Source organism: Lathyrus oleraceus, chromosome 4 (genome assembly GCF_024323335.1).
Source record: "Lathyrus oleraceus cultivar Zhongwan6 chromosome 4, CAAS_Psat_ZW6_1.0, whole genome shotgun sequence".
Lineage (NCBI taxonomy): Eukaryota > Viridiplantae > Streptophyta > Magnoliopsida > Fabales > Fabaceae > Lathyrus > Lathyrus oleraceus.
In genome coordinates, this window is record NC_066582.1 from 419,163,880 (window position 1) to 419,176,678 (window position 12,799).

Sequence of the window (12,799 nt, forward strand, 5' to 3'; positions counted from 1 at the left end):
CATTATTTCTCGCTTGGTAGGTACCTAATAACCTTATAGTCTCTGTATATAATAATCTCCAATCCTACTAGGTAGGAACAAAAATTATCGATTGCGAGGACAATGGCTAGAAGCTCTTTTTCAGTAGTGGCTCCTACTAGCGTAATAGATAGCGTGCAACTTTTTATCTTTGCATTGTCCTAAAACAGCGCCTACCGCAAAATCACTTGCATCACACATGATCTCAAAAGGTGAGTGATTATGCAATAGGCCCAGTTTTAGAACAATGCAAAGATAAAAAGTAGCATGCCAACTATTAAGCTAGTTGATTGTTATTGGTCATCTTATGACGAACGTCATGGTTGGGCAGAGCCTGTCATGACAGCCTAAAATGCTATTTTTTGTCAAAATCTTCAACCTGATAAGTACTTAAAACACACAGCAAAAAACCAGCATAACACTACAATATGCATGAATGTAATCCTAAAACTAGTCCCAATTGAACTAAATATGCAATGCATTTTGCCTGTTATTAGGGACGATAAATCTATCCTCCACACGCAAAATCTTTGCTTAATTAATATATAATTTTAAATTTCCTAAGTTTATTTATTATTTTATAATAGTTTATTTATAAAAAATTTAAAACATATATACATTATATGTACAATATTAAAAGACAGATCTAATTAATTATTTTATTTTTTAAAATTTAAAATATTTGTAATTATGAGTATTGATGAAATATTATCAAAACAATACATTCATGGTAGAAAATTAACTTCGTCATTAATTGTAGTTAGTTTTGTAAATTTTGTTACTCGTAACTTAAAAAAAAAAAATTAAATTAAATTAAATGGAGGATAAAATCTCTTAATAACAAAGATCCAAAACCAGTATGAAAAATATTGAAGGCAGAAATCGCGATGGACACGTATCTCCTGCCCGATGACCATACCCTAGCCTAGATACTCTGAATTGCATTATTGGTTCGGTCATTAAAATTTAAAATGGCATACGTGATCAATTATCCAATGTGCTTGGTCTACTATTCAATACTAGCAACTATCACCGATAAAATACACATAAATAATATATATATATATATATATATATATATATATATATATATATATATATATATATATATATATATATATATATATATATAAACTTATTTCAAAAATAATTTTTTTTAATTTATTCTAAATCATAATCTTTAAATTTAATTTAATTTTATGATAATTAACATTTTTATTTAATAGTTAATTTAATTAACTATTAGATTAAAAATTAAATAAATTCAATTTAAAGGTTGGATTAAATTTAAAAAAATTAACATATATATATATATATATATATATATATATATATATATATATATATATATATATTATATTTTATCCTATAATTTTAGTAACAAGACATTCCGAAAAATAATTTATAAGATTAAAGATAGTGCATTGTGGGTGTAAAATAATTTTACATCATGTAATAAAATTTTAATAATTATTAATTAAATGTAAAAATATTTTATATTGCATATTCGTTTTTTATTTAAAAAATCTTATAATCTATATAAGTTGGTGAGTTTTTGATTTTGATCCCTAAAAAAATATTTTTTTAATGAAATCCTTATTTATTCAGTGACATCAAAAGTTTTGTTAAAAAAAACTTATGTGGCTGACATGACTTTTATTTTTTAATTTTTATTCTAACAAATACGAGAATTTTCAAAAGGAGGAATGAAATCCAAAAAGAAGTCATTCATCCATCTATGACTTCTTCCTCAACTGATAACTCTATTCTGTTTCAAACCTCAATATGTGGTTGCAATAGATCAAATGTTTATCTAAAACTCAATTGAAAATCCTAAACGAAAATATTGGAAGTGTCAAAAATCTGGGTTAATGTCAAGATGCAAGTTGTTCATCTGTGATGATGAACTTGAACGAAACACATCTAGTGAACCAGAAATTCAAGTGGATGCAATTGCTCAGAGATTAAGAAGGATTTAAGATGCATTATTAAGGAGTTTGAGGTTAGGAAAATAGAGAAGATAAAGTTGAAGTTGTATATTCATGCCCACCTAGGTTATATATTACATTGTCCTTAACAAATTTTCTCTCGTAATGAAAATTCACAGTAATACTCATATCTTGTTGAATCGGTCGTCTTTCTCAAACGCGTATTTGGTTCGTCTACCACATTCGTCGTCCACAGATATCGTCTTTCTTGCGATGGTCTTCCACAGAGCTCACAAATATTTCTGGGTTAATGTCAAGATGCAAGTTGTTCATCTGGGATGATGAACTTGAACGAAACACATCTAGTGAACCAGAAATTCAAGTGGATGCAATTGCTCAGAGATTACGAAGGATTTAAGATGCATTGTTAAGGAGTTTGAGGTTAGGAAAATAGAGAAATAAAGTTGAAGTTGTATATTCATGTCCATCTAGGTTATATATTACATTGTCCTTAACAAATTTTCTCTCGTAATGAAAATTCACAGTAGTACTCATATCTCGTTGAATCGGCCGTTTTTCTAAAACGCATATTTGATTCGTCTATCACATCCGTCCTCCACAGATATCGTCTTTCTTGCGATCGTCTTCCATAGAGCTCACAAATATTTCCTCCTCTGAAATCCTAATTTGCAAAGACTAAAACTAAAAATATAAACTCAAATTTTTACAACATTTTTATGGTGGAAAATATTTGAACCACGTTATTTAAAATGTGTCTCAAAGAAGACTCAAGAAAATAACATCCAAAGACTTCATTAAAAAAAAATAAAAATCAGGGACCAAATTCCAAAGTCAATTATAAGAATGTGATATTTTTAGAGTTAATTTTTTGAAATAGAAAATTTGTATTTATCGGTTAACTTCGGGATCAATATATTAGCAAGAAAAGAAGCTTTTGACTCTATAACAACATAATCTTCTTCCCTAAACTCACAAACCGTGACATTTCCATTACCTTCCATGGATATTCAGTCAAATCCTTATCTTTTTGCAGTTCTTTCTGCATCTTTAACTCTTTTAATGCTTCAATTTCTATTCAGAAAATTGAACAAAAACAATAAAAAATATCATCCTGTTGCCGGAACTGTATTTAATCAGTTGATGAACTTCAACACACTTCATCATTATATGACTGATCTTGCAAGAAAGTACAAGACATACAGGTTGCTTAGCCCTTTCAGAAATGAAATTTATACCGCTGAACCAAACAATGTCGAGTATATACTCAAAACCAATTTTGACAATTATGGAAAGGTTAGTTGATTTGTCATAATTCTCATTGAATTTTACTTTTTCGGTGGATGAATGAATGAGTAGTTTTGTTGTATAGATTGGTATTTCTGATTCTATGGTTAAGACTTTGTTTTATTTCTTCACTAGCTTATATGAATGAGTTGTGTTACTATCTAATATCAGTCACAAAAGATTCCATATCGGTACCGTTGGATTCAAAAGATTCAACCGTTGCTGTTTAGGGTTGGTATTTTCAATCTGATTTAGGTGTTTTGGTTTCGGCTTTTTGTACTGGAATTTGGATCCTTTATAGAATGGATTAAGTATTGGAATTTGTACTAGGGTTTTTGTTAAATTTTTAGATCTATGGTTAATCTGAGGAATATGGTTTTCTTGATATTTTGTGTCCAAAACTTGAATAGTAAGTAGAATAACAAGTTTCTATGCAGGGGTTATACAACTACCTCAATTTGAAGGATTTACTAGGAGATGGGATTTTCACGGTCGATGGCGAGAAATGGCGTGAACAAAGGAAGATATCAAGTCATGAATTCTCCACCAAGATGTTAAGGGATTTCAGTACTTTAATATTCAGAAAGAATGCAGCAAAACTTGCAAATATTGTGTCTGAAGCTGCAATGTCCAATACTAAGTTAGAAATTCAAGTGAGGAAATAAACTATTTGAAAGATAATATCATATTGCTTCCTTTTAATCGATTAGTTAGTATGTTAACTTGCTCCATTAATTTATCTAGGATCTTTTCATGAAATCAACACTGGATTCAATTTTCAAAGTTGCATTTGGAACGGAACTTGACAGCATGTGTGGAACAAATGAAGAAGGGAAGAATTTCGCAAATGCGTTCGATTCTGCAAGCGCGTTAACGCTTTATCGTTATGTTGATGTCTTTTGGAAGATAAAGAAGTTTCTAAATATTGGATCAGAGGCAGAATTAAAGAAAAACACTCAACTCTTAAATGAATTCATCATTAAGCTAATCAACACCAGAATTCAGCAAATGAAGAATTCAAACGGTGATTCGGTTGTAAGCCTACAGTTTACAACTATGAAAATTTAATTCCTTATAACATTCTATTATACCATTTTCTCAAACTATTATCTGTGTCGATGTTTGTTACGTATTTATCATGAACAATGTATTTTTCCCTTTTGCATGTTCGACGTAGAGAAAAAGTGGAGATATTCTCTCGAGGTTTCTGCAAGTGAAGGAATATGATACAACATACTTAAGAGATATAATTATAAACTTTGTTATTGCCGGGAAAGACACGACGGCCGCCACACTTTCTTGGTTCATTTACATGCTATGCAAGTATCCTGCAGTACAAGAAAAAGTTGCAGAAGAAGTAAGAGAAGCAACAAACACAAAAACAATTAGTAGCTGCACTGAGTTTGTTTCAAGGGTAACAGACGAAGCTATTGAAAAGATGAATTATCTCTATGCAGCACTCACAGAAACTCTCAGACTTTATCCTGCAGTTCCTGTGGTAAGATAGATTTTGAATGTGACTTTGCCTATAGTATGAATGTGATTACCAAGATTATTTTCATGGTGCAGGATGCAAAGATTTGCTTTTCTGATGATACATTACCAGATGGATATAGTGTAAAAAAAGGAGACATGGTGTGTTACCAACCTTATGCAATGGGGAGGATGAAATTCATATGGGGTGATGATGTGGAGGAATTTAGACCAGAAAGATGGCTTGATGAGAATGGTGTTTTTCAGCCAGAAAGCCCTTTCAAGTTTACTGCTTTTCAGGTTAGTAGAGTTTTATAATGGACATGTAGCATTTATTCAAACTCGTTCCTTTGCAAAAGCAGATGTTGAAATGAATTTTGATTCATATGCAGGCTGGTCCTCGGATATGCTTAGGGAAAGAGTTTGCTTATAGACAGATGAAGATATTCTCTGCTGTTTTATTAGGTTGTTTTCGTTTCAAATTGAATGATGAGAAGAAAAATGTGACTTATAAGACAATGATAAATCTTCATATTGATGGAGGTCTTGAAATCAAAGCATTACACAGGGATTAGAAGGAAATTGTTCAATAAAATATGATTGTTCAATAAAATATGATTGTTCATCAAACATTAAAGGTACCATTTTGTAAGGATTTGTGCTCAAAACTTTAACATAGCAAAATTAAAGTGTAACTCTCTGGTACATAATAATGAACAAAATATAAAATTATTTTGCATCTTTAAGATCTATCAGATCACTAAATATATCATACCAAAGTAAAGAGTTGCTTAAGGTAGAGGCCACCAATGAAGGAGCAAAGTTAATAATAGTTCCTAATATTTTTAAAACTAGGTTTTTGGTCCCTCCGTGTTAAGAGTTATTTTGTTGATGGGGCTACTTCAATAATAACGTGGAATTGTAATGATTTAGGTGTCATTATTGATTGTCATTAAAGTTTTTTATTTTAGATTTAATTATTTAAAAAATATATTTAATATTACTAATTGAAAAAACAAAAATATTCATCTAAATTATTAATGGGAGAAAGAAATGAAGAGAGAAAAACTATTTAATCCTGTTTTCAATTGACTATGATACATAAAAAAATCTGGAGTAAGAAAATTCTTGGCCCAAACCTCAGATAGAAACTTGTAAAATATTTACACTTAAGCACAACTGGGAGAGCAGACTAACCTTATACTAAAGCTATATCGAAGAGCCAAACATTGTTGTGGTAAGAGTTTGTTGTTACATATGTTACAAGACATTTCTGAACCATAGGAACAAAACAAAATTGCTTACAAACAGGAGTGCTACATCCCCATTATGATATTCCTAGTTGTTATTATGTATAAAAGATTTGTATGTATATCACTTTTGGATTCCCCAAAACTGACTTTATGAGGTGCCTAAGCCCATCCTCTTACCAACCAAGTTTGAGCATTTGATCCACCACTTTCAAGCTTAACTGCAACCAATAAGCTAAAGAGTTACAGCCATGTTATATAATAAAATATATACGGAAGGTATTGTTAGTAGTGTTATTATGGTGGATTGGAGGTATAATCATGGTATTTCAAGTCAGATTTAACAAAATATATGCATAAATATTTTTATGTTGGATTGTACAAATAATCATGGAATACTCATTCTGATGGAAGCTGTGAATATAGAAAAACAGTGATTCAACTTAAGCTACAATCTCTGTTTGACAATGATCTTGATCAACAGTAATTTAACTTACAGCTGGATCAGTGAAGATAATCAATTTTTTATCTGAAGTTGAAACCAAAAGATTTGTGTTATCCTTATTTAGAGCAAGAGCTGTAATATCTTGTCCTTCTTTCAGTCTCAATACATGGAAAACCTACAGAAAACATTATGGTAGAGTAGTTAGCTTAGCATTAGGAGATGAATAGAATAATGGTAACAGCCAATACAAAGTGACTCTAGATTCTAAAGGTTTACAAGATTCAGAATGCAAAACCCCTTCCCCCGCTAAAAAAAATGGCTTGATTATGGCGGCTTCTCTCACCAGAAAGGGAAGATGTATGCAACCTTACTCCAAAGGAGAGGTTGTTTCTAGGTTTTGAACCCGTGACCTACAAGTCACAAGTCAGCAGACAACCTTTCTTTTGGTCCAAGGCTCACCTTCTAAATAAGATGCTAGACATACTTTAGTTTTTGGTTCATAGAAAGATTGTTTTCTGAATGGAAGTGAAATGAGGAATACGCAGAAAATATCTAACTTTGATGAAAAAGCTTCACATTACTTTTTTGAAGTCAGCTATTTCATTTGTAAACTCAAATTTATAGATGTTTTCTATGACGATTCAACAAAAAAAAGAAAAGAAAGACTGGTTCTTGATTTATTTTTGGTATTTCATTTTGAGCATTTATATCGTACCTCCAGAGTGTGCAAATCCAGGAAGCAAACTGCTGGTGTTGGAACATTTATGCTGTTGCTTTCCTGAGTATCTTGTTCTGAAAGAAAATCAACAGAAGTTGACTTACTTGACTGCAAATTCCCATCATCGGCCCCACCACTAATTCCAATCAAAGCATTCCTCCCATCATGAGAAATTTCCATGCAACTAATGCTGGTAGAGAAATATAATTTTGTTTTAGTAATTAGAACGCCATTAAGAGTAAAGGTACTGAGAGCATGCTGCAATTCATTCCAAGTCATGATAACCCCTTCAGAGGAAAGGCAAACAGTATGGGCTACCACACCATCCAGCCTTCGAACTAAACGTCCCGTTCTTATAGAGTGCACGATAACATCTGATGTGTCAGAGCAAGAAACCACTATTCCAAGATCTGAGCTGACACAACAACTGAGTATTTCACTTTGGTGCCCCTGAAGTACCTGTAATGGACCCTCAATACGACATCTACGATTCTTTTCTATAAAATGAGAAGAAGAGTTACTGCTGGATGACGGAGATTCAGATGTGACACTTGAGTGAGATGCAAGTGCTTTATGTATTCTCCATAGTAATATTGTTGTATCTCGGGATCCTGACACCAGGTAGTTACTATCGGATGAAAGGCCAAGGCAAGTTACTGGAGCACAGTGCGCATTGGCTGTTTCCAAGGTTTTGGCTCCATCAGAAGATATCACCCTAATACTATTATCGGCATGCCCACCTAATCAAAAGTCAAAATTTCAGGTTAGAAACAAAATACCTAGCCAGTGCCCAGTACAATTAGCAAGTACCACTCACAAACGAAAGATCAACTTTGCCAAAATGGCTGCATAGTTGAAGTATCTATTTAAAGATGTGGCTAAAACTAATATACAGGATGCTGCGATAAGTGCTCAATTTGTTTTGCCAATGCTCCAATTAATAGGTATTTTCCTGTGTAAAGGTGTAAATTCTCTGTGACTATACTTAGATTACACTCCTTGTATTTATAATGTTATTACAATAAATATATTGAATGTCTAAAGAATAAGCACTATATTAGGAAGTTGTATACTCAATGAACACTAACAATCAATCTAGAATATCTACAGTTTTAATTAACTCTAACATCCTGCAAACACTCAAAGAGGTCGGAATTGTTTAAATATAATTTTTTACATCTAAAAAGGTGTAACCGTAAAGATGTGATGTTACATAAAATTTTCTGCCTTTTATAGTATTATACTAGAACAAACAAAAAAGATATTGCCACACAGGTACTGTTTAACATCAAGAAACCCCCACTCATTCATCGCTTTGAGAAAAAAATCCTTAAAATTGATAAATGGTATGATCTAATTATCCCTTGTTGCAAAGCATGAGGTACTCCAATGGTTATTAATTTTATGTTAAATAATTTGCTAAGAGATCATTTCTTAAAATAATACTATAGGAAGCATATATGAATAATCCTTGCTTGTCTAGATTTACCAGTAATTATATCTTGGTCACAAGTTATTGAGATGATAGCTTGGCTTCTAATTCCGGAAACACCAAATGCCAATGCTTGAGGATATTGCCACTCTTCACCAGACCCTGAAGGCCCTTTGAACATACGCATTAGTGTTCCGCCGCCAGCGCCAGATGTAGCTTTTCCATGTTGAAAGAGGAATGGAGTACCATGGCCGTCAGGTGTATTGGGTTGCCACTTGTGTTTTGCAACATGAGCTGCTGGTGCACTCCAATCAACAACCACTATCATATCTGAAGATGCTTGAATGGCAGCCGCAGGTAGATTGCAGTTTTCAGGAGATGGAACAACATATGGTTGGACTACTTTTGGGTTGCGGAATATTGTCTTGACATGCAAAGAAATATATGCATTATTATTATTATCACATCACATGCACTCATCATCAAAAGTCTAGGAAACATAGAAGCACATTTCGAATACACTTCATCAGCACAGATGTTTTGGACAAATCTTGAAACATAAAGAGAAACATTTTATTTATAGAGGAGTGAAAGTGGAATTTGATCCCACCACCCAATCCTTGCAAAACTGTAGACTTTGCCATCTGAACTAGATACCATTATATTGCCAAAAAAAATTGTCCTCAAATAATGTTATACACCCAAACACATTCAATTTTGAAACATTATATTTCATACACACAAACACATTCAAAGTTAGGGTACACCCTTTTTTCATCCATCGAAGATAAATCATCAATTTTCTGCTTTTTGGAAACTGTATGTTTTCAAACAAGATTGTGGTTTCCAATGCTACAAAAGTTAAACAAATGAAGAATTTTCACAAGGCTAATGCTTGATTATGCAAAAAACACGAGAATAAGAAGCAGGCAAGGGAAGCATACTTAGATATTTGTGTCAAACTAATCCAGTCAATAATTACCTGCAAATGCAGAACTTCAGTTACAGGCATCTTCTTTAAGTGAGGAACTTTCAGAAGTTGAGACGGTGTTTGTCCAAAATAAGCAATCTGGTCTTGTGTAGCCCGCTGTTGTGCCTTTACTTGTCACACATGAAAGAAAGTAAGAAGTTGTAAAAAAGGTAAGATGTGGAGTAATATATCACACACCACAAAACACCCCAGAAAAGCACCCAGTCTAGCAAGGGGTGATCAATTAATTTTGGCGTAATTGAAATGAAAAATAGATTCTCAGAAGATAAAGAGAAGGACTGCAATGAAAAGTGGCTCAGATAAGTTCAGAATCTCAGACACAGGAGGAACTGGAAGACAAAAAATACACAAAGCAAATAAACATTCGGATGAGAATTATCAATCCCCATGTCTACCAAGTATGACTCCCTCAAAGCAATCACGTGTTAGACACCAGAATAATCCCCAGTGGAAAACAACTCTGTCCTAAAGCAAGTTTATTGATATAATGGGAGTATTAATTAGAATAAATTAGATTCCAAACTTAAAATAGATTACAACTGTCTAGTTTCTCAATTGAGATTCTAGAATAATTTAGTTCAGCTCTTGGAATAAAAAAACCAAATACCACACTGAAAAGAGATAAAGCCTGATTTTTTTATAAAGAATGACATCTGAATCACCTTACAAGTGGGCTTTGTGAAGATGAGTTAGGTCCAATTTTAAACCTAATGGGGTAGAAAAGCCAAATGATTTGGACCACCGATCATTTAATCCACACACCAAGCGCAATAGTGTTTGGCGTGAGAGTCTATCGGAAAACTCAAGTCTCACATAGAAAGAGCTAAGACTTTTTTTAATAGCAAAGCAAACCAACATATTAAAATGCAAGAGAAAAAAAGGTAAAAGTACAGGATACAACAGAAGCACGAGATGTGCTCAGGAAGCAAGCAAAACCGGCTAAAAACAAAGGCCGAAGAAAAACAGAAATAAAAAACCAAAGGCAACACCAGCCCAGAGACAGAAACATGCCTACACGAGAGCAAAAACAACACACCAGCCAACCACCCACAAAAATCAATCTAAAAATCTGCTAAAATACAAGCTGAAAGACAACCAGAAAAAGCCAACCAGCTCTAGCAACCAATCTGTCCTGAAACCCTGGGCTTATCAGACCTCCTGGAGGGAGGTAGACACGTGTTGTCTTACAAGTCAGTTTTGTAAGAATGAGTTAGGTCCAATTCAAAACCTACAAAGTAAATTTTAATCTGCCAGGGAAGTGGAATTTAAAGGACTTTTTCCTTTCACCAAAAAAGAAAGTTTATTATCTCATCTTTTCTGCATCTGTCTCAGTTTTCTACAACTTGCACTGATGCCAAGTTATTGACAAATTTAGGGATCATCTTTTCTGGTAAAAGCACTCCCATGTTTAAAAATATTAATTTGTACTAATGGGGCCTAATTTATAATTTTATATTAGACTTTAAACATATTTTTTATTACTCCGACACAATGAATGTTTAAGTAATGGGACCTAAATGAATGTTTAAACACGGATTCTCTCATAAACTCTCGTTTTCTTCTTTCTTCACCCATAAAGTGTGGTACAAAAGACTATAATTAGCACATACTTCAATTTTTTAGCCGAAGAAATTAATTCTCATAACTCATGTGGAATATTCTTATCTATTCTCTATAATTTTTGGGATTTGAGATTGTGTTACTCAAACAACCAATTAAATTGAAAATATGAATAAAAGAAGACATACCGGGTCTGAAATTTTATCAACATCCACTGTCCCTTCATAAGTAATATAAAAGAAAACATTATTTGCTGCAATAGCCTCTTTGCCTTGTTGCTTATACCTGTATGATCCAAGTCATTAATATAATCAGGTCTAAATTGTAACGGAACAATAATAGTGAAATATTGAAAAGGAACATTATACATCTCTGTATTGATAGTACAAACTTATGGAAAAAGAAAATCTTGAGGTCAATCCGAAAGCAGTGAGAGAAACTTAAAAGTATGAAAAAAAACCTACCCAAATATGAGGTCAATCCACTCATGCAAATGAGCAGACACATACTCACTTTCCAGAGCCATCCTATGCTTATGCACAAAATCAACTGGATTCTCAGCCCAAGCAGGAAGTTTCACAGTATCTGGAAATGTAAAAATAAATGACAACAAGAGTTACAATATGCATGTGAATATAAAACAATGTCTTCTGAAAAATCTATTAGCTGAAAACCTTAATGAGCATACCAAGCTTTTCTCCCAACTGTGTTGTCCCAAAATCAATTGAATTTTCATTTGTGAGGACCTCAGGGAGGTAAAATAACTCTGGAACCTGATAAGTTGAGATTGAAAAAGAAAAAAAAAACTTAAGATATTTCAATAAGACTATGATTATTATTTAAGATATAAGTCCTGAAAAAATTTCAAGCCCATTAATGCTTAAACTTATAACAAGACACGAGTATCTATTAGAAATATTGTAAATAGGTTAATTAGGCATTGTATAGTATTATGTAATTAGAGTAATTAAGATGATTGTAAAGCTCTGTGTTGTTTTTAGTCATCTTTGTGATATACCTCTGATATGTAGTTTGCACAGATTTATCCACGTCTCTCACCTCTATTCCCTCATTTTGGCATCTAGAGCCTGTCAAAAGGAACTGTAATCATGAATACCTGGTTGACCCAGTGTCCACCATGTAAGACCTTTATTTCAAAACCGATGTTTAATATCTAATTTCCAATCTCTGCTGATGTCCATCCATCTGGTTAGATTAGTCATTTTCTACGATCACTACTGCTCTCTGCTGCGATCCCCACATTGACTAGAGACATGACTACAGTGGTCCTTATATTATAGAGTTGATCAATCTTCAGCCCTTTAGCTAGCTTTAAGGGTTTAGTTCAGCTAAAAGTCTAATACTTCACAATATGACCTGTGGTCATTGCTTCTTCTATTATCCCTCCAAACGCTGATTTCTTCAGACGGTATGTGGTAGCCTATCCTAATTTCTTCAAGTGGTTTGAGCAACATCGGGGGAGTCTACTCCCATTACAACAACTTCACACAATGGTAATTCTAATAGTTCAGAAATAAAATCCCTTCCATTAAAATAGTACGATACATCTATTTCCCACTCTCACTAATTAATTTGCATTCTGTTTGTAGTCTGCTATTGCGTCTGTCACCCTCTTTATGTAGCTTAAGCAGTTTTCAGTCTGGTGCTCCATGCTGCTA

General features: G+C 33.0%; 2 protein-coding genes across 4 annotated transcripts in view; one reads left to right on the forward strand and one right to left on the reverse strand.

The window, feature by feature from the left end:
• Positions 1–2,836: 2,836 nt before the first annotated feature.
• On the forward strand, positions 2,837–5,463 carry LOC127075806 (cytochrome P450 704C1). Its single transcript, XM_051017293.1, has 6 exons — positions 2,837–3,260; positions 3,689–3,904; positions 3,996–4,286; positions 4,429–4,749; positions 4,821–5,024; positions 5,117–5,463. The coding sequence occupies exons 1-6, from the start codon at positions 2,967–2,969 to the stop codon at positions 5,297–5,299; spliced, it is 1,509 nt and encodes a 502-aa protein (XP_050873250.1). The 5' UTR covers positions 2,837–2,966; the 3' UTR covers positions 5,300–5,463.
• A 317-nt stretch (positions 5,464–5,780) lies between these two features.
• Positions 5,781–12,799, reverse strand: part of LOC127075805 (BEACH domain-containing protein C2) — a 51,388-nt gene continuing 44,369 nt past the window's right edge. For 2 of the 3 annotated variants that reach the window (XM_051017292.1, XM_051017291.1), the window contains exons 25-32: positions 11,809–11,893; positions 11,585–11,705; positions 11,309–11,405; positions 9,552–9,665; positions 8,627–8,993; positions 7,135–7,877; positions 6,472–6,594; positions 5,781–6,195 (exon numbers count right to left, since the gene is read on the reverse strand). In XM_051017292.1, the coding sequence (XP_050873249.1) occupies positions 6,151–6,195; positions 6,472–6,594; positions 7,135–7,877; positions 8,627–8,993; positions 9,552–9,665; positions 11,309–11,405; positions 11,585–11,705; positions 11,809–11,893 (1,695 nt within the window). In that variant the 3' untranslated portion in view covers positions 5,781–6,150. Of the gene's footprint in view, positions 6,196–6,471; positions 6,595–7,134; positions 7,878–8,626; positions 8,994–9,551; positions 9,666–11,308; positions 11,406–11,581; positions 11,706–11,808; positions 11,894–12,799 lie in introns of those variants that run through there. The other variant, XR_007786670.1, reaches the window with a different exon arrangement.